The sequence below is a fragment of the Colias eurytheme genome, chromosome 26 (assembly GCF_061535395.1).
Source record: "Colias eurytheme isolate Ceu_HAF_F1 chromosome 26, ilColEury1 Martin Lab GWU primary, whole genome shotgun sequence".
Taxonomy (NCBI): domain Eukaryota; kingdom Metazoa; phylum Arthropoda; class Insecta; order Lepidoptera; family Pieridae; genus Colias; species Colias eurytheme.
In genome coordinates, this window is record NC_143005.1 from 1,286,779 (window position 1) to 1,309,629 (window position 22,851).

At 33.1% G+C, this 22,851-nt stretch overlaps 1 protein-coding gene across 1 annotated transcript; it reads right to left on the reverse strand.

Annotated features, from left to right (window-relative positions):
* Positions 1-31: 31 nt before the first annotated feature.
* On the reverse strand, positions 32-19,350 carry yem (yemanuclein). Its single transcript, XM_090116658.1, has 17 exons — positions 19,109-19,350; positions 16,056-16,157; positions 14,991-15,098; positions 13,282-13,416; positions 11,971-12,105; positions 11,283-11,370; positions 10,574-10,685; positions 9,482-9,619; positions 8,197-8,330; positions 7,678-7,867; positions 7,197-7,277; positions 6,382-6,600; positions 4,722-5,598; positions 3,874-3,931; positions 3,469-3,535; positions 1,663-1,707; positions 32-678 (listed from the first exon to the last, which is right to left on the reverse strand). Exons 1-16 carry the CDS (start codon positions 19,265-19,267, stop codon positions 1,674-1,676), a joined length of 2,637 nt encoding a protein of 878 aa, XP_089972784.1. The 5' UTR covers positions 19,268-19,350; the 3' UTR covers positions 32-678; positions 1,663-1,673.
* Positions 19,351-22,851: the final 3,501 nt, after the last annotated feature.

A 22,851-nucleotide genomic window follows, 5' to 3' on the forward strand; every position in this document is an offset into this window, starting at 1 on the left:
TGACATCTGTATATTATTGTGTAATACTTACGGACGGATAAGATTTAACCAAGGATTGAAAAATCAGCCCTTAATCATATTAAATGTAAAATAAACAGTTAGATTGAAGAAAAAGTATACAAATGCATAAATAAATCTTTAGAATTTAAATACATGCTATCTGTTGGTATTAATGACAACTTTGGGAAATATTCACATTAATTAATTTTTAAAATATCCGTATTGAGTCACTATTTTAGTTAGGAATATATAAATATGTACTTTTCCGTTAAAACATCGTAACAACGATAATTACTTAGTTTATGAAAAATATTAATCAATCAAATTCATCATTAAAATATATTCTGATCTGTTCCAACTATTATTTTAATTACGTTAATTAAATCTATACAGTGTAAAATACGCTAACATATAAACAAAAAAAAAATATCTGTTTTATAATTCTTAGAGACATATCACATAGATGTACCATTTTTGATGTGATTTTATTTTCGTAGTGAGGGAAATACTAGGCAGTCACAACATAATTTAACTAAATTCCTGAGCAATATAGGCAGTTCGAGTCCCTGTTTAAGACAAAAGCGTCTCATACTTTTCAAATAAATAACATTATAGTGAAATAAACTGATTCCTTGTTAATTCTTCTTGAACTTCATAAGATTTTTTCAAAAATTCAACCTGAAAAAGAAACCTTAAATTAGACACTGTTAAAAACACATCATAGTAATGTTTTAACCAACTTCAAAAGAGTAATAATATTTATTAAATAGAATGGAATTATATCAAGCCATAAAATAGTTTGGAAATATCATCATTCATTTTGAAGTTGGATACTATTAAAAAGTAATGAGAGAATATTCGTTTTTTTTTATTAAGTATAGTAAAGAAATGTCCTAAAACATATTAAACAAATTATCGGTTATTAAAAGACACTGAGAATTAATAATGCAGAGAAATAGTTAGTAGTAGCAGTCTAAGGAAGTAGTTTTGGATATAAAGAGAGTTATCTTAGTTTAATACGAAACCGAAATTGTTTTGTTTATAAATTATTGTATACGAACATGACTATAAACCTCAGTGGTTTTTTAATTCACAACTGTTACACTAATATATCTGTAAACATTTTTTGTTTTGTTTTAAATTCATAATATGTCTTAGCATGAGGGTGTCGTGGAAAGTACTACTTGTATCAAAATTAAGCGATCTTGGATATTTTTTCAAATCAATCAAAAAATTTACTAAACGAAGCTCTTAATAACTTTTTTTTCGCATTTTTTTGTCATGTTTCAGCGCAAATTCGTGTTGTAAAGTCCTAACTTAACACTTGGATCAAATACTGCTTTCCGAATCAGTGGTAAATGTTAAAATATTTAATGACGTTTCAAAAGTACTTCTAGAAGAATTCTAATTGAATAAATAAATGTTTGAGTTTGAATAGGAAATATGTGTAAGGAAATTAGCTTAGCATAACGTAAAAATTGCATTCTCGCTAACTCATTACAATTTTTCAAGGTCATGTTGTATGTACATAATAAGAATGAAATCTACTAAGTGATATTAGTATAGGTACATTTTAAGTTTTCCCTACAGACTGTCGGCAATCCATATTATCTCTTAATTCTCTAAATTAGTTTCCAAAGCGTATTAAAATATTAAACTAACCATTAACGGCGTTACATCCATCTATTTCTTTCAAAGAAGGTCGCTCTGAAACAAAAGTAACTACTACAGATAGCTATTTGACCAAATAATCGATACAAATATCGACATTTTACCAAATAATCGATACAAATATCGATATTTGACCGAATAATCGATACAAATATCGACATTTTACCAAATAATCGATACAAATATCGATATTTTACCAAATAATCGATACAAATATCGACTATTATGTATCAAAATACACACAAACTAGATGACTCGTGATCATGGTAGAAAACGTGATAGATAGAAGGAATCATGAATGGGTAATATACGAGAGATGAGAACTTCGGGGAGATATAATTCTCGATAGTTCGATAGATGATTCTCAATTTTCATTAGTTATTAAAAAAATAAGATTAGTATAAACTTTGGAAACACGTTGGACAAAATTTTACACATTCTATATATGTATTGATGTGTCGCTACAAGTATGTGACAATTTTTCATACATTTTTGGGAGAAACAATACTGAAAAAGGATTTAATATTTAATCACATTCAAATAAACATCGATGTAGTATTTAAGGTAAATTTTATTTAAAATTTAGTTCTCATCTCTGGTGACACCCTTCTAGCACACTCTACAAGGCATGGCAGCTTGCATATCTATTTTTAAAGTATTTTTGATCACGACATACACACTGGACCGTACAATATAATATATAATTTTATGTATATATCGCTGAATATTGATAGCGTAAAATACGTTCGTTATACTACTTCTTAGCTCAAGCTATAGGATACATAATATTTTAGATAAAAGCAACGCAGTAATAACCAATTGATTTTAATTATAATTAAAACGATTAATATTTCCAACTCAAAAAATCGACACATTAATGTACATAATTATACTTCAACCGTTTAAGTATTTCAACAAAAATACGCTTACAATTTTCAACATACCCTCAAAAGTATATGATACGTAGTTTTAGTACGATTACTTTTTTCAAAATACAGTCAAAATTCTATCTTTTTAAACTCTAAACAACGACGACTATGTCACTTCATTTAACGTAAAAAATATACGATACGACAAACTTTTTTTACTTTATATTATATTAGACGCTAAAATAAATAAAACATCAAATTAGCGATAGAATAGCATACGCAAGGATAGTGTGGAAAAGTTAGCTATAATTATGAAGCTACAACACTAAATGTCAAGGTGACACGAGAGGGGAGTTATGAAAGCAAATATTAGGTTATGTTAAGATTTTGTTAATGGCGTTTTTAATGTTAAAAACAATTATTTTATATTATAATAGCTTATGTTACAGTTAAAGTGTATAATCAAGCTTTATAGATTTTGGTCCTTCGAGCCGGATTGTAATCTAAAGGAGGTATTTTTCAATTCTCAGATTTTCTCAAAAATTAATAGCCCAATAGATCGTAGTCAGCGTTAAAACCAATAGAGACAATGATTTAATCATGTAAAAATAAATTATATGCTAATTTTGTGAGATCTGCAGTAATTTTTGTTTTTCCCCAAATTTTACTTGCAAAAAACTTTTATATTCATTATCGAGACCAGGCGAAGAAAATATTTAATTTGCAAAAAATCTATCAACGAGCCCATCCGAAAGTCATCAAGTCATTACGCCTTTCCAAATAAAAATTTGATTTGATTTCATTTTTTATTATACCAACACCGTTAGCAAAAAAAGTAGCTTTTTAATTAATTTCCTAGTCAAACCGCCCACAAAATCTTAACACAAGGTGCCACCACAACCGCGCGTGATGTGCAAGCGCAACTTACAATTTGTCTTTATTCGCGGGATCAAATATAGTCCTGTTGTACGCTTGTTTGGAAGACTCGTGCTTCGCTGATAGGAATATATGTGGTATATTAATTATTTTAATTAAATATAGTGTGTGTGACGTCATAATTCAGTTTGTTGGCTACACATAAGAGGGGAATACAAATATGTATTAAAAATAGAAAGGTAAATAGTGTGTGGGTATAAATTTTGTGGAATACCAAGAGTGAATGAATAATTAATAGAATACTGATAATATTATTATTTTAAACTGACCAAATCGAAATGATGAATAATTTTAATCCTGGCATTCAATATAATATGATATATGGGGTAAAATTAAAAAGGATAATCATGGGCAGCCAACTTTCGTGTAAAACAGACATATTTAGACAGAAACTCACCACTTGTGATTACGCCACCATATGAATTGCAGTTCACCTTTGTTGGCGATTGTGAATGCTGAAAAATATATTTAAAATATATATTGTAACTTGTGTGAATGCAAAAGCTAGTTAATATCCTGATATATAATTATCATCATTTGCTAAATATATAAGTTAATGCACAAACAGATTATCTCTACATTATTTCATTAAGACATTGCATTTAATTTAAACACACAATAATGCCATAATAAAAGTATTTACTGTGTTAGAACTTATTTCAAATAAAAAAGAGATAAATTTCTTCAAAGTAAATGGAATAGTGTAAAACACAATGGAATAATCAATTTTCGAATCCAGCCAATAAAATTATCAAAATCACAGTCCATGTTTGTAATTTTAATATCACACTGTAGCAATATCAACAGGAGAATATAAAGTATGCAAAAAACATACTATCATAAGTGAAGTCCCATGTCCCCTAGTGGGGAAAGGGGCAGATGCATTATACATCTGTTTCACGGATCAATTTTCTTTTAGGGACAAGTAGGTAATCAGCCTTTTGTGTCCTGCCAGACCGAGATTTTTTTTTCTTCATCTCCACCGGGAATGGAACCCAGGACCCCTCGGTTCTACACTCACGCATCAACCACTGTACCAAGGAGGCGGTGATACAGATCATACAGATCTTTAATTTATGATTGTGTAAAACTTTATTGGTTGTTTCATAATAGTTTATCACTTAAATTCATTATTTTGTACAAATTTTACTCTTGTGTACGTTTCTGAAAAACATTAAAAAATACTTTTCTTACTATACAATACATACAAGAAATTAAAACCTAACTTCCTACAAATAACATTACCTTCATCTCCTCCAATCCCCTCATAACCGTGTTAATCTCCTCCTTGGTCGCATCGTCCAGATCGTTCTTAACACTATTCACTTTACAATCACTCCTGTCTGAAGGCACTGTGTCACTATCACCCACTTTATCACTAACTTTGTCCTCAATCACTTCAATATCACTACTGCTATCGTCCACGGCGACTGTGTCCGATTGTATATCACCCAATGGGTCCATATCGGACACAATTTCTATGTCCTTTTTCTTTTTTTCCGGGGGCCGTTTGTCCGGTTTCGCGAATGTCGGCGAATGATGAACTGGGATTAATGCTGGATGCGGTATATTGTTTTCCATCGCTTTCATATTGTCTATTTGCGTCTTACTGAACTCGTGAACGCGGGGACTTTTGATTGGTTCCCGCGCTTGCGTGTTCGTGTCTATATGGAGTGGCGTATCCATTTTATCTTTCTTCTCTTTCCGCTTTTTATTATCACTGTCCTTTTTCACCATGTTGTTTAGCGCGGCTGGCGATTTGACACGTATGAGCGGCTCCTTTTTCTCAACTTTTTTTTCTTTATTGAGCACTGGTGTTATCGTTATACTGCCTAGATTGTTAGGAACGTCTTTTTTATCTGTCCGGTCGTTTGTATTTTCGATTATCAGGTCTTTGTTGAGGCTGAAGCTGTTCAATATTGATCCGTAGGGCACAGTTTTGTGTTTGTCGTCATCTTTCTCGATAGTTTTGGTTGTAGTTGTGACTGTGAGTGAGCTTGGGAACTGTATGGGCTCGTTGAACTGCGGTTGTATGTTATTGACGACTGTCGGCGGTTGTGATTGTGACGTTGAACCGATGCGTTGCCGTTTTAGCGTCGACGCTTTCACTTCTTTGTTGAGGCTGAAAATAGAAAGTTATACTTTAGAATATTTTAAAGCACTATTATTGTATCTTGTATTTTTCTAATTGTTAATTCAGGGTGGTTACTTTTTTATAAAATAATTATTGTTATTATTTAAGAGAATTCAAAAGATGAGTAAGGTTGGTTAAACCCAATAAACAAAAAAAAATGAGTAAATTGATTGAACAAGAATATACAATTTTTAGGGAGGTATAGCACGCGATAGTAACAAACTAGGACCACGGGCGGGCTGGAAGGGGAGGGGGCTATTCGCGTGTCACTCTGCTCGGTGCAATCGCGCGAGCGGTGCGTTGAGTGATAGTACATAATTTCTGGTACTGAGAGACCGGTTAGACCGCTACTGTGCTAGACGCTAACACAGCCGTAATAAAGTTGAATATCGCGTGCGCTCTTTGATCGCGTTCGAGCTCGAAACTTTCTTATTTCGTTTATAACTAAAGTTATAATTGATCTAGAAATAAAATATGTTGGGATTCTATAGTAAACTGTATTTTCTTACTGTTAACATTTATTTTAGACATAAAATCCAAGTAAATCTTAAAAAAAAAATGTAATAATCCTTAAAAAAGGCATAATTTTTGAATAAAAAATGAATCGAGCGAAAATGTTACAATAACGTAACTGTCTTGTACACGGAAAGAAAAAAACCCAATAAATCATATACTAAAGTTCCATTTTGATTGTATGTGTGACTGTTTCAGAATATTAATGCAAATTCACATAAAATTTAGGGAGCTTCCCCTTAAGGGCAGGGCACTCACTTGGCCTGCCGCAGCAGCGTGGGCATGCGCACGAAGCCGGGCGGGAAGAGCGGCAGCGCGCGCGTGGCGAGCAGCGCGGCGGCGCGCTCGGGCGAGGCGGCGAGGCGCGCGAGGCGGGCCAGCAGCGCGCGGCTGCGCCCGCACCACGGGAAGCGCCGCTTGGGCAGCCGCTTGTCGATGTGCGGCGCGCCGTCCGCGGACGCTATCTGGATCTTCTTTCTGGAATGTTCCATTGTTCGTTTAAAAAACCCGGACGGCTCCGTCTGCTCATATTTACGCCATTTTAGTAACATTTGTTTGAGCTTAATGTCGTAATGTAATGCTGTATAGCCTTTTTAAAATAAACTACCTGCGCTTCGCGGTTTCACCCGCGTGGCTCCGCTCCTGTTGGTCTTAGCGTTATGATTATAGCCTACAGCCTTCCTCGATAAATGGGCTATCTAACACCGAAAAAATTTTTCAAATCGGCCCAGTAGTTTCTGAGATTAGCGCGTTCAAACAAACAAACTCTTAACTTTATAATATTAAGTATAGATATAGTACAACACAAAATTAATCGAAACCGCATACTGCGGTTTCATCTGCACGAAATAAACAACATTACACTCCTTCAGGTACATAAATAAAAATAAAAAAAAGACGTGTGGCACTCGAGGATTGCCGCGGTAAAGCTATTGCATAGCATGCCTTCAAGCCCGTCGGAGTGGGGAGCGTCAGGTTTTTTCGTTACGGAATTTCTCGGTTCGGTCCCCACGCTCAAGGCCCGCGATAGAAGTTATGCAATAGCTTAATTATAATTACATTCAACACCTTACCTCTCCTGTTGAACTCGTTCACATTCCGCATTGTATGTCGCAATCATGTCCGGTTTTCTCTCATCTATTAACACTTGTAACCTAAAAGTAATATTTGATTAAATTATCAGTTTTCAAATGTGTAGTTGGTTATTAATAAATTATACAGTTCATATTTTTAACATTACTAGTTACATGAAACGCAATATTGTATGTTTTTTTGACTGACCAGAAAACATATTTCTGGAACGTTCCATTTATTTAATAAGAATTAATTATTGAAGCGAAACTTCTTTATCGGGGTTGGAAAAAAATTTAGTGTAACATTTTTTCGTTACGCGTGACATTTTTCGTTACGCGCCATCTTTTTCTTATCCCTACCACACGTGATTCGACGTATTTCTGTAAAGTTGCATATAGTAAATTATTTTTTGAAAAATAAGGTCATAAAGAAGTTTCACTTCTTACGTGTGTACACTAGTACACGCACACATTTTTTTACCTCTGCAAAGTCTCAACGATTTTCGCCTCCTTCTCTTCCGGAGTCAGTCTGTTAATATCATCGATGTTCTCCAAATCGTCGTCCGCTTTCCTCTTGAGGGAACCCGAGTGAGTACTGGTTATAACACTAGTATTATTGGCAGTGCCCGTTTGTGTGGGATTCGTTTGCGGCTGTGATGTTTGAGTGGGACCTGGAAACGAAATTTAAAAATATAAATAAACGTGAATGTGTTTATGACGTACATATATTCTACTAGCTTTACGCCCGCTTTACGAATTGGCGCGGTGAGCCTACAGCCCTCGTCACTTATAAGCGAGAATGAATGGGTAGTATCATTGATTGCGTCGAGCAGCTTGGCGTGGTGAGTGTGCGTCACTTTGTGCGCATGAACGTATGTATACATGTACGTATGTGGGTGTGTCTCACCACTAGGCGCGTCGAGCCGATATAGATAGCTTGTGTGTGCGTGTAGACGCACATAGATGTGCTTGTGTACGTATGTATGTATATGTGTCTCACCGCTAGGTGCATCCAATCGCTTGGCCCGCTGCAACAAACGCGCACGGGAACAGCGCAGCGCGGCGGCCGCTCGGCCCCAGCACACGCGCCGCATGCGGTTGTCAGCGCCGCACTTGTTCAGGCTGCGCTCCAATCTGTGCAAACATTCAACATTATCCATACTAATATCACAGAATACATAATAGTAGCTAAACGCTACAGAACGGACACTCTCCGCCTCCCGCCAAAATTAAACACTTACCTCACCCCGCGCGATCGTGATTAAAATGGGCCACATTTTTCTACAGGGACGATACGCAACGAAGATTGCCAAATTGACTTAAAGTAATTTTATTATTTTGGATTTGTGATTATCGTTTTTCGCAGGAAATGGTTAGATATTGTGCTGTTTACGGATCTATTTCATCAGAAAAACGCGATTTTTTTTTACGCTTGTCACGAATGTGCAAACCATAAAGAGTTAACACACACATTTGCAGTCTCTACAGTGTGACTGTCAAAACGATAATTTTGTATGGAGTGTCCGGGGTGTGCTAATATTATAAATGCGAAAGTAACTCTGTCTGTCTGTAACTCAATCATGCCTAAAATACTGAACCAATTTGCATGAAATTTGGTATGGAGATATTTTGATACCCGAGAAAGAACATAGGCTACCTTTTATTGCGAAATATGTACCACGGGCGAAGCCGGGGTGGACCACTAGTATTTTATAGATTCAGAAATAAAAAAACAACAAAAATACATCATTTAGTATTTCATTGAAATCAGATTTGTCCATTTTTTAATTATGAAATTATTTACCGTTGATATGATATATTATTTTAACATTTACCAATCAAACAAAATTACGAAAAAACGTTTTGAAGTATCATTAACGTACTAAAAACAACTAGGCTAGAGAATAAGTCATCAAACACGTCCGAGGTGCGTTGTTGTTCATTGAAATTAACACCTCATTTTGTAGCAATAATGTTCAAAGTCTATTGTATCGCTTTTTAAAAAAATATTTACTTTTTTGTACATCTACTATACAAAAATAAGTCGGGTTTTCCTTCCTGACGCTATAACTCCAGAACGCACGAACCGATTTCCACAGTTTTGCATTCGTTGGAAAGGTCTCGGGCTCCGTGAGGTTTATAGTAAAGAAAAGGTATCTCTGGTGGCGAAACAGAGTTCGCCGGGTTTGCTAGTCAAAGATAAAATCAATACAATGAATCAGAAAAAAACACTTTCTTACTAGAAATTAAAAAAAAATAATAATAAATAACACACAAATACATACTTCACAACACATAGATCAGTCTTGGCATCAAATTCCTTCCCCGGATTGTCCTTAAGTTGCTGTCCCAATGCCTCTAATTCTTCCAACGCTTGACTCACGAGCTGCGGCAGTTTCACCTCCACCTTTGATTCTGTGTCTCTGAAAAAATAAAAAGAGAATTTGTTTGTCAATCAAAATTTTTGACGCGACAACGTCTTATAATTCGATAGAGCGTTACCTCGCTCTGAGGCGTTCCATGTAAGGCTTGAAGTGCAAGCGAGAGCGCGGAACGAGCGACAAAGAAGCACAATCGGACGTTGTCACGTTCAACTATCGTCAGTAAACCGACTTTACAGACAACCAATTTTTAAATTTGTATATGGGAATAATTTCGGTTATTTAATTTTATTCTACAATAATTGTTGGGCTCTATATTTGTTTAGTTTTAGAGAAGGTATTATTACTATACACTGTCGTCACATGTTGTCACTGTATACATGTCGTCTATGAATGTTGGAATGAATTAAAAGTGGGATTCCCGACCTTCTTGCATAAAAATACAAGTATCTTACATAAATCCCAACTGTACAATGTAATGCCAAATGACTTCTGGATTCTGATATGCGTTTTCTGGTTGAATGATTATTACCGACTTATATTCAGTCATAACAAAATAGTCATAACAATTTTCTCCTTTTTTAAAGTGTGAACATTAATTATTATTACACTTGCTGCTCCACGCGGTTTCACCCCCGTGGCTCCACCCCTGTTGGTCGTAGCGTGATGATATATAGCCTATAACCTTCCTCGATAAATGGGCTATCAAACGCCGAAAGAATTTTTCAAATCGGACCAGTAGTTCCCGAGATTAGCACGTTCAAACAAACAAACAAACAAACAAACTCTTCAGCTTTATAATATTAGTATAGATAATATAAAAATGAATCGCAAAATGTGTTGGTAAGCGCATAACTCGAGAACGGGTGGACCGATTTCGATAATTCTTTTTTTATTATATTCCTTGAAGTACCAGGATGGTTCTTATGTAGAGAAAACATAAATATGTACCACGGGCGAAGCCGGGGCGGACCGCTAGTATTAGTATAGATTTACCTGGAACTATCCGATGTGACCACATTCTCTGAGCTGGGCGCCGGTTTCGAGGTCAGCGAGTCGGACTGAGATGTACGCGAATCCGCACTTTCATTTTCACCAGCGCCATTTTCTAAAGACGTAGTATAATTAGTATTTTTATAACACCCTTTTATTTTTGCAAATTTTTTTGATGTTTTTATTGTTTTCATTGATATTCCTTGTGACAACAATATTACTTGCTAGTAAGGTGAAAGATCCATAGACAATCGGTAAGGTGACCCTATTTCACAGAGATTTATAGGATTCATAGACTGCTTCTTCGTCCAACGCTGTTTTAGTAAGACACATAATAATTTTTACAGCGTTTTAAAATTGTGAAATTAAAGTATGTGAATTTTAAACTTCCGGTTTACCATAGCATTTACGCAAATTCTACACATTTTAGAAGTATATAGAATTTAGATTAATTTACAATATTAAATAAAACATCAAAATCTATTTTTTATCAAAACATATTATCATTGAAAGGAAGTAATAAAAATTTCAATTCATGGTCATATTGATAATTTTCAACTAAAAATATGATTGTGTGTTGATGATGATGTGTGAACAATCATCAACTAATACACATTTTATATGATAAATGATGCAAATAATAAACTCTTTATATACATTTACTAAATAATACTGTGTGTATTTTATAAAATATATATTTAGCTTTAATTACCGTCAGAAGTCTGTTTCCCGGATGTTGCCGCAGATGAGTCAGTTCTGCCCACTTTCTTTGCTTTCTTATTTTCATTCTTTTTATTTTTCTGAAACAAATACATGTTTATTACACTGTAATAAAGAAAAAAAGCATTAATAAAAATAAAGGAAGTACATGAATGATTTCCAAACTCCATTTATGGTTTCTTTAATCTTTTAGTCTTTAGATTTAGCTTGCACCCATTTTATAAAGGTCTCCAAGAGAAAATTAAAATATTTTTATCCAAAAATGTCTTATAATTATTATTCATGTAGCTTTCCTTCATTGAAATAATTCCTGGCATGAGTCTAGTAGTTTTCTACCAATAACAAACAATAACACAAAAAAACTTAATTTATAATTACTTTACAATTAAATAACTATGATATACCTGACTGACCGGACTGACCGGTTGGTAGTGGCCCTGCCTTCCAAGCCAGAGGTTGTGGGTTCGATTCCCACCCGGGGCAAATATTTGTGTGATGAACATAGATGTTTGCTCTGTGTCTGGGTGTTAATTATCTATATAAGTATTTATTTAAAAATTATATATGTATGTTTATCAGCCATCTGGTTTCCATAACACAAGCGAAAGCTTAGTATTGGGATCAGATTGTGTTGTGTGTGAAAATTGTCCTGAAATATTTATTTATTTATTTATTTATACCTTTTTCCTATGTTCAGTCTTGTGTGAATCAACATTTCCATTGGTCATGGGTTTCGTGTCCTTCACATCTTGGCTGTCCGAATCTGATGAACTATCCGATGATTCCTCGTCACTGCTGCTCGATGAAATACGCCTCTAGAATATTTACGAGATGTGAAATTTTATATAATATATACTAATAATATAATATATCTATAAAAATAATAATATACAGCGAAGAATTAGTTTGTTTGAATGTGCTAATTTTAAGAGCTGCACTGATTTTAAAAATCTTTCATCATTTGACATTAGATCCCTGACTGCGATAGGGTAAAAATGTAGCACAGGCAATTCCAGGGCGAACTGCTAGAAAAATATACTTCTTATAAGGAGGATAAGTACACAGTTATAATAAACTGTAACTTAAAAAAATGTAGTCATATAAATTTTATATAAGGATAAAACGAAACAACTGCCTGTATTGTGAATAATTCATAAACAATAAATACAAAAATTAAGAAAAATGTTAAGCTGCAAGTTATTTTAGATATAAGGTAAATACATATAAAAGTAAATTGGCCGTAATTTATGTGTCACTGCATCAATTATGATGCAATTCTAGGCATGTTTTAGCAATACTTGTTGTCCTATAACAGGAACTTAAACTTTATTTCATGTGCATAATATATAAAATACATTAAATATAGGGTTTGGAGCAAACACTTTTATTTTTATTTAAAAGAAGTAAAGTAAAATGTATAATGATGAAAATGTAAGCTTTATAAACCAGACCCAAAATAGGTGTCAAAGATTTCTGATAATTAATCTATAAACTGAAAAGCACACCTTTTAAGACCACATAATATTAACAAAGGCATTTCCATATAAAACTATTGAGACCTCTTAACATTTTCTAACAACGGTTTTTAATGGTTGCTTGACATTAAATGCATTCTGAACCGGTTTGTTTGCATACTTCAAAAGTCTTTTTTAACTGTATAAACTGCATGGATAACTTAAAGTACTTATTACTTATTATCATTTACACTTTTTTATTAAAATTTATGGCACACTATCAATCAATTACAAGATTTTTTGCTAAGTGTAAAAACTAACATTGCTATGACTATAGACTAAAGACTCCCCACAATTTTATATGAATATTTATTATATACACTTTTCTTTTCTGATAAATATGTATCTGTGATCCGCCAGATCCCTGAGCAGATTTTGGGATGGTATGGTATATGTTTTTATTTTATATGTAGATATTTTTAATTTAAATTTAAAACAATTCTCAATGATATACTTATAGAAAAATCCCTTTCTTACCTTATTATTTCTCCTTTGCTCTCCATCCGAGTTTGCGACTTGGTTCTCTGGTACTGTTTTAAACTCTAGAGACCCACTGTTTATGTAGAAACCACCATGGAGAGTATCACATTCTGGCGGGATCATCTCATCATACTGAAAGGAAATAAATGAATTAAATATCAAGTGCATGTAAATGAATACATTAAGAATAAGAATAAGAATAAGAATATCTTTATTGAAAAAGTAAAATAATACATTTAAAATTTGGGGAAACTATAGCCTGTGTTAGTTGGAAACTGTGTTACAGGCTTTAGAATCCCTTCACAATTTTTGTAGATTGCCTTTTTCAACTTAAAATATAATTAAATTACAATATAAACAAAGAAAGAAAAAGATTGCATGCATTAATGTTTGTGCGTGTGTGTGTGTGTGTGTGTGTGTTTGTGTGTGTATGTGTGTAATAAAATAATAATTTTTATTAAATATACGACCGTAATAGATTCTCTGTGGCTTCGTAATCTAACTTGTTAAGAATAATTAATAGTTCTTTTTTAAATTTATGATTCGAATATTTTTTAACTACTTTTACGTTATTACCAAATAAGCCATTATATATCTTAGGAGTAAAGAACTCTGAACTTCTACTACCGAACGCAGTATTAAACGTTGGAACAGGAACCCGCTCCAATCGTTTGTCACATTGTGAGAGTGTCGGTACAATGTATCGATGATATTTGCAAAGGCAGCGATATAAAAACATTTTTCTCACTGTTAGTACATTACACTGTTGATATAGATCAGTTGTAGGGTGCCTGAACGGTAAACGATACATGACCTTAAGTATGGCGCGTTGTGAACGTTCCAATTGTATAAGGTTGCATTTAGGTGCACTGCCCCAGATGGTTAAGCAGTAGGTTATGATACTCTCACATAAAGATTTATATGTTAAAGTGAGTATATCAGGGCTGGCCACTTCCCTTAGATTTTTAAAAACATGCATCAATTTTCTAGATCTAGTGGAGACTTCAGTTATGTGTGGGCCCCAGGTAAGTCGGTCATCCAATATGACTCCTAAATATTTAATCGTTTTAACACGTTCTAAGGTGGCACATGAACAACACGCGGGGAGGCTCACTTCTCTGTTACATGGGTAAGTATGTAATTGAATTTTGAATGACATTATTTGTTTCCTTTATTAGAAACTAGGTTTTCGCCCGCGGCTTCGCCCACGCAGTCAAAGAAAAACCCGCATAGTTCCTGTTCCCGTGGGATTGCCGGGATTGCGTCATTTTCCCGGGATAAAAAGTAGCCTATGTCCTTTCTCGGGTATCAAAATATATCCATACCAAATTTCATGAAAATTGGTGCAGTAGTTTAGGCGTGATTGAATAACAGACAGACAGAGTTACTTTCGCATTTATAATATCAGTATGGATTGAAGATGTATCAACGTACATATTAAAAAAAAAAAAAACTGACTTTATACAATTTGTAAAATACATACTTAAATTTAAGACCTAATATCAATGGTCTGATAACAATTATTATTCAATATTTATTTTATATTCTGAGTTCTGTAATGTCGGTTGATAAAAGAATGGCATGGCAATGGATAAGAAGAAATATAAATTATTTATGTAGTAAAATATATTATTATGATTTTTTAATTAAATATTTAACCCAGATCTTCACTTACTGATTTATTAAAGTTTACAGCATATACTTACCCCATGTGTGTTGTCAATAAAGGAATCGTTTTCATCATAGCCTGCGCCAATGTCTGCGAAATCTTCATACTTTGATCGGCCCTTTCTGCCATATGTGCTCTTTCCTCCCTGGAAAATTGTGAAATATATTATTTTTTAAATACAATAATCAAAATACTAAATTGAGTAAATACATAATTTATATTGCTTATATCACAGAATTTGTTACTAATCTCAAATCGTCTGATAGATTTTTTTCTTTGGTGTATATTAATAATTATTTGGTAGGACTGAGAAGAGGGTGTAAACTATTTTTTATGCTTTAAACATATATATTTTAATAATTAAGTAATGAGAGTGTCCTTGCAGATAATTGTTTCCAGATCAACTATTGTAGAGCCATTTTAATAGGCAACATTTGACAGTTCAACAAAATTCAACAACGTAACCTAGTAACCACGACATAGAATAACATGATATTTCGTTTTGTTAGAACTGCACATTTGTTTAACTTTTTTCAATTACGATTACATATTTATAATAATAATGACCGATAGAAGTAATTTTAGGACTTGATTTTACTGATAAACCATTCTAAACATAATGAACAATTTCTGATTTAAAGAACTGACGTCGCTACAATTTTGTGTCAATAAACCTTTTTTCTTTTTAAATACCAGAGACGTTACTCTAAAAATCGAAATCTGACATCTAGAATCGAATGCATTGATTACTTGGGAATAAAAATTATCATAAATTATTGACATGTGTTTCAAGTTCGATTGACAAATGTTTCAAGTCCGTATCGATTAATTCACTTTAATCGATGTTTTTAAGCAGGTTACCACCCTATGAAGATAAAATTGATAGACGTCAAATGTTGCCTATTAAATTGGCTCTGCTATAATAAAGAATCATAATGTCTCTATTATTTCAAATTATTTAATGTTCATTTAGGATACACATCATACATAGAAAAAGATAAACAGATCAACAGCTATACAAAATATAATCGGCTTAATGATACAGATTATATCAATCTTCTTTTGAAATTACTAAATTAATATTGTCATTAAAAATACTTACATATTTTTGTTCAAATTTCCTAGCAACTCTCTCAACATCATCGTCGTTATCTGAGAATGGGTCCAGCCCTGCCGTTTTTCCATTTTCTACTCTCTTTTTTCTCTGTAAAAAAATAATAGTTAATAATTATTAATTAACTATACCTACGGGCTCTGCAATTTTGCGAAAAGTATGGTACATATTTTAAATACCTACATTAGATTTTTTTTTTAATTTTTAAGTTAGTCCTAGTCAACACCGCCGGCTACCAAGCCCGATAAAATAGAGGGTGGACTCCAATGGGAGCAGCATCCTTCCTGCCATACGCGCCTTCAACGTGTCCGCTTATAGTCTAGCGACTGATCGCAGACATAATATTTAAAAAAAAAAATTAAGTTACCCTTACAAACTAAAGTGAACGAATCTTGTTTCCATATGATATTCCTATGAAAACAATATAAATATTTGTTGCCAACATTCCAATAGCTTTTCAGTCACTTGCATTTAGTTTTTTTATCAACATAGTAGGTACATACCTAGTAGTTGAGTTCAAGAATTATGTCTTACTTTTAGAAGGTAAAACTAGTACACCTTAGTGCAACAGAAACTTTAGAAGTAAGTGTTTAACTATCAAAAGATCAATAAATAAACCAATTTCTTTATACCTATACTAAATTACATACACCTACATAAGTATTTTTTAATTAATTAGTCTGATTTGTTCAATGGCTGATAAGATACGAGGACCTGTATTTATTGAATAACCATTCTAATCCCTACTATATTATAAATGCGAAAGTAACTCTGTCTGCCTGATACTCTTTCCCGCTTGAACCTCTCAACCGGTTTTGATGAAATTTGGCACAGACAATTTTTAGACCCTGAGGGCTGACAAAGAACATAGGCTACCTTTTATTAAAACACGACGCGGGCGGAAGCTAGTATTATAAATCTCAATTAAACCACAGCACAAATTCAGATGTATTGAAATAGTTGAAGAACCAAGGTCAATATTTTTTTAAAACAGGCTACGTTATTATTCTTTCAAAAACCATCCCCAAAGAGTAGAATCAGGGTGAAATTTTTGTCTGCGGGTGAAACCGTGGGCCACAGTTATATAGTATTTATCAAGCTTGCCGTTATACCAAAGTTAACATTGAAGCATAAATTAATTAAGGTGACACCAGATAGAACTTGTTTTGTATGTTATATTTTATTAATTACTAATTAGGTATTACAAACATTAACGCCGTCATTTTTAATATTTCTAAAAATAATAGCGATATTCTTGTACTAATTTAGGAGGGTAAAAATTAAAATTTACGTACACAGATTTTTAAATTTAACACTTTTTAAAAGGCAAGAAATAAGAATAACTAATATGGTATATAACGAAATACCAATGATAAATCGACCTGTGGACTGATAAAAAACTCACTTATCATTATTTTTATGTAGGTAAAATAGACCATACTAATAATGTATAATAATGAATATTATTTAATACTTATTAATATTCCAATAAGATTTATAATTTGCCGTATCCACAAAAAAGAGTTAAGTAATTTACATATAAGTAGGTGCATGTTCTCAAAATTGGTACCTATTTGCACTAGTTACCTACCAAAAATACAATATCGTCGGTGCGTTAAAAAAAGTCGTCGTCCTATAAAAACAATACCAATAAACATTTGTAAATTATAAAAAGGCTTAAGTTAAGAGATCCAACAATCAAGACACAAAAAAAATCCCAAATGAAAATTAAACATAGTACCTACCTAATATACCTACAATGTACCTAGTAGGTATTTAAAAAACAACAACAAAAACAAAATGAAGAAGGAATAATTGCAACGAGAAAAACATCAGAAACGTTCTCAACAAACAAATGACATTCGTAATGTCGTCATTACATTATAATAAAATAATAATAATACCGATCTTACACGCTCCAATAAAGAAAAGACAAGTTACGTGGATTATCTGAACATTCACGCGCAAATATACGACAAAAAACAACCTAAAACATCAACGGTTCATAAATATAACAGGTAAATAGGCACACATAAACATTAGTAATAGGAACACATAAATAATTACACACACACGCGCGCGCCGAGAACCCCGTATATAATATGCACATAACCTCACAATATTAGTTACCTATCGATTGAAGCTAACAAAAGCTTAGACCAAGCAAAGATCGCTATATTATCATCCCAGTACCAACCGCCAAGTTTTGCAAGCGTTTATCTTCTGCCAACATTGCGAATCATACTATAACACATATACCTACATTATTATGTATAATCCTACTTTCATACCACCTTTATTTATTCTTCAAATGTCACGAAATTATAAACCGCTTAAATATTATGATAATGACCATTGCACACTATTAACGCACCGAACGTAAATAAATACGACACCCACACACACATGCACTATCTGACTATGTTATTATGTACAGTCCTATAATTATTATAGCTACCGAACATATGTTATCCTAATTCGTAAATAGCAAAAATAAAATTAAAACCATTAAATAGTAACCTAATCTGTGATTGTGCCGGAAATAACAATGTAATAGGCGGGTTAACTTAGGTCATTCGAATAGGCGACTTTCCCTATGTTCAATATAATAATAAACTACCATTGTCATTAGCAAATATGCAACGTGTTATTCTTATAATGCTGCAATGTTAAAAAAATATTAATATAATAAGTAAATAGTGTTATATCGTATGATCTATTGGATCAAAACATTGCTCTCGCAAGTTGATGTCCTAGGTTGACAACGTTCATCAAAGATTGTTGCAAACATGGCGACCGATAACTGGGCTTCTCACACAGCCCGTGAACGCAAAATCATGTAACAAACCTAATGCAAAACCGTGAAACGTAAGCAAAAAATATCCTAAGCCAATTCTGCAAGACTCCTTTTGGGACCGAATCTAGCCGCCAAACGCTTTTATTTACCGCGGTTTTATATTTCCACTGGATTCCTCAAGTTACAAAGACCTGAAAAAGCAGTATGGTTGCGTAAATTACTATGATTTTCTGTGATAACTTACTGCTGCTGCTATGACTAGTTCCTTGTAATTCAGCTCTGGACATTTCAATTCGTTGCTTTCCTCCAAATTTATAGTTAATCTCACTGATTTATTCACATTATTCTTTACACTTTTTGGAGCACCCACTGTTATAATCGTAGCACGTTTAGGGTCCGACATTTTCCATCAAATTCAAGCATAAAATGATTTTTTTCAAAGCATGACACGGCCTGCATTTTCAAACTGTGTACCACATTGCCACCATGTTGGAATTCATTGTTTGGGTTGTGAGCGCCACGGACAAAACTAGGAACTACGATACTGTTGCACAGCTAATACACGAGATGGCAGTATATTGTCAATGTATTTTGCAAATAAATAAAAATGTTGAGAAAATTAAAAAGTAAAATCACAATTTTTAAAATGGATGGCTGTCTATTAAATTATTTTTTAATGTTTTGAATTGCTGTTGATTTAAGGAGTAAAAAATTGTTGTAAATTCATTTCTTTATGAAGAAACTCTTTAGAGTATAATTTAAGTTCAAAACTAAAACAATAGATGTCACTTTAGCAAATTTTAATCACATGACATTAGAATAATAATATCCTGCATTATCGGCACAATATCTAAGAGCCGATTAATCATTTACATACAGTATCTGTATATAATATTATCATATATACAGGGTGTCCCACTGTTGGTATACTAAGCCCAAAGGAGGTTATAGATTTGCATACGCTAAGTACGTAAAAAATACTTAAAAAATTCCAGACGCATTTTTTTTTTCAAGTAGATGAATTCTTAAAACTCTATCAGCCGTACAAATAAACGAGTTATAACATTTTATGCAAAGAATAAACCAAGAATAAGGAAAAAACATACAAATAAACACGAAATAAATGTAACCTAGTATAACTTCGTAATAAGTATTCATACTAATGCTATTCCGTCCTTATTACGGCTACCACCCTAGTATAAGTCTGACATAACCGAGTTATAACATATCTTTTAGTACATTGTGCTGTGTTTTACAAGTTTTAGAAGCAATTTTCAATCTAAATTTGAGATAATAGCAATGAGAGTAATACGAGAAGTAGAAAAAGTTGAGCAAATTAATAATTTCATTACGTACCTATTGAAATGGAAAATTTTGTATGAAATGTCAAAATATACGAAATTATGAAAAACCCTTTTGATATTTATAATGATTTATTTATTTACAACATGCGCCAAACCATACATACATAAAACTTATTTCTAAACTTATCACAATCATGTACACTTTCGTTGAAAATATAATTAATCTTCTAAGCCTGGAGTTGTATGTTTTGAACTTTTGAGTACCAGTTATTTGGCAACTCTCTATCTCAAGGTGGGTTTATCTTCTGTTTTCCAGATATTGGATAGCGTTATCTATCATTTGCTTGCATATTTAATGATATATTTAAATTATTTCCAATAAATATTAAAAAAATAAATAAACAGAACATCGTATGATGAAACTTCACAACAAATTCGACGAAGTCAAACGAGCGTCAGCAAAATGACAGCACCAAGGCTTAACCGTAGACAATTTCAATGTTTTTCATAATTTTGTGAATGAATTGCGACGTTGCCGCTTCGCGCCTATTGCATAGCGTGAGCATAGTGACATCGACGTTATTCCAAATTTATTTAAGAAATTATGACATCCTTATTCTTTATTTATTCTTATCATATCTATGCATTGCGTAGACAGAGAAACCAATAGACAAATTGATATCTTATGTCGCATTCACACAAGAAAAAGAGAAACTTATGCCGGTGTTGTGTAAAGAAATGAGAGAGAACGATAAAATTTTTTGTTTCACCCAGCGTGCCACTTTTTTCAAGAAAAGCAACCTACTTTGCTAAACAAAGTTTGACAGCTAACTATCGTCTTCCCTAAAATATAGTTTTTACATGTTATAAGTTAGAAGTAATTCATTGTGTTTGGTTTTGCATAATTTAAACTTACCGTTAATACCTTATAAAATAATACCATGGTGCGGTGTAGTGTTAAAGGGTGTAAAAGTGGTAGTGGAACGAAAATGCCTGGATTGTCTTTTCACTCGTAAGTATACAACTCTTTATCAGTTAATAGGCCTTCATGATATTTTAGCGTGTTAATATATTGTGTATCACGTGCTGTTGACTTGAATACATTGTTTAAAAACCACAAAAATAATAATTATAAATTTTAACCTAAAAAATTTTGTGTTGCCAACTTTTCTACAAATTGTTACCCACTATTATGGGAAATCTTAATATATATAAATCTCATGTCACAATGTTTGTCCTCAATGGACTCCTAAACCACTTAACCGATTATAATAAAATTCGCACACCATGTGCAGTTCAATCCAACTTGAGAGATAGGATAGTTCAAAACATGTAAGTACCACGGGCGAAGCCGGGGCGGACCGCTAGTAATAATATAATATATTCTGCAGTGTGTATTTAATTAAATATCTGAAATATTCAATGGCTTTTTCCCGTACTACGCCTCCTCATTGAATTATACAGTATACCTACTATTTTCTGTAAATTGACACTTTTAAAAATTCGTTATATCTTTTGAATGGAATATCGCGGACTTTCTTGTAGGTATTGATCCATTCTATAATACCGTAGAACATTTTTTTGTTCTATCTTCAATAGATTCCGCAGCGCACGCGATGACAGAATTTTTATTAAGGATACATTATTGCATTTTTGGTAAGGATCTCTAATTTTTTTGAAAATGCAATATAGCCTATGTTGCTCAGTGAAGATGCAGCTTTCTAATGGTGAAAGAATTTTTGAAATCGGTCCAGTAGTTAATGCGTGAAAACCATACATACATACATACATAATTACAAACCTTTCCTCTTTATAATATTAAGTATAGACATGTAAGTATGTATCTACATAATATCATTATGTGGATATCTCATTATTATCCACTTATATGAATAATGATATTGAGAGATTTGTATCTTACAAATTGTGGGGTAAATTTTCCCTCACATGGTAACCCTAAATATTGTGACGTAATCTTTTCTATCCCTTTCTGCGACACGCATTGCCGGTGTCTATTGGATTCTCCGTCTACGATGCATTGCATAAGGTTTGAATAAGCAAGTTTTTATTTGTACGGCTGTATGTGTACACCCATAACAAGCAACCCGCCCAACTTTGTCACCAGCACATGAGCTATCGTTTAATATTATGTTTTCATAGACAAAATGCTCACATTAGAGAAGCGGTATATACCGGCTGCGCGAAGCTAGAGAAGAAAACATGGATTTTCAGGAAAAATTTAGCAAAAAATTTTTGACGTAATTTTGTTGTTTAAGTATTTTTTACGTGATCAGTGTATGCAAAACTACAAGTCTCTTCGCGCTTAGTATACCAATAGTGGGACACCCTGTATATACATTACGTAATATATCTTAATATCTTAATACTATTATAAAGGCGAAAGTTTGTAAGGATGTATGGATGTATGGATGTTTGTTACTCTTTCACGCAACTGTGGTAGCAGAGAAGCGAAGACGATGGACGATAATTTATTTGCACTAGCGGCATTACGCGTACGGACTAGGTACATATTATGCTTATTACTTGCATCAGAGTTCAGACAAGTAATCAACGAAAGAAAAGGCGATGGTGGATGATAAAAATGCACACTTCAGGCGACTGACAGAGATGATATACATAGATGTTTTTCTTGAAAACTGTAGGTAGTTAGGTATTAGTCAGT

Excerpts from the sequence above, each read along its gene's own strand:
- yem (XM_090116658.1), bottom strand. The coding sequence starts at position 19,267 with ATGTCGGACCCTAAACGTGCTACGATTATAACAGTGGGTGCTCCAAAA. Across the intron at positions 12,106-13,281 it reads AGCAAAGGAGAAATAATAAG|AGGCGTATTTCATCGAGCAG; the intron begins GTAAGAAAGGGA and ends TAAATATTCTAG. Across the intron at positions 8,331-9,481 it reads ACTGATCTATGTGTTGTGAA|ATTGGAGCGCAGCCTGAACA; the intron begins GTATGTATTTGT and ends ATGTTTGCACAG.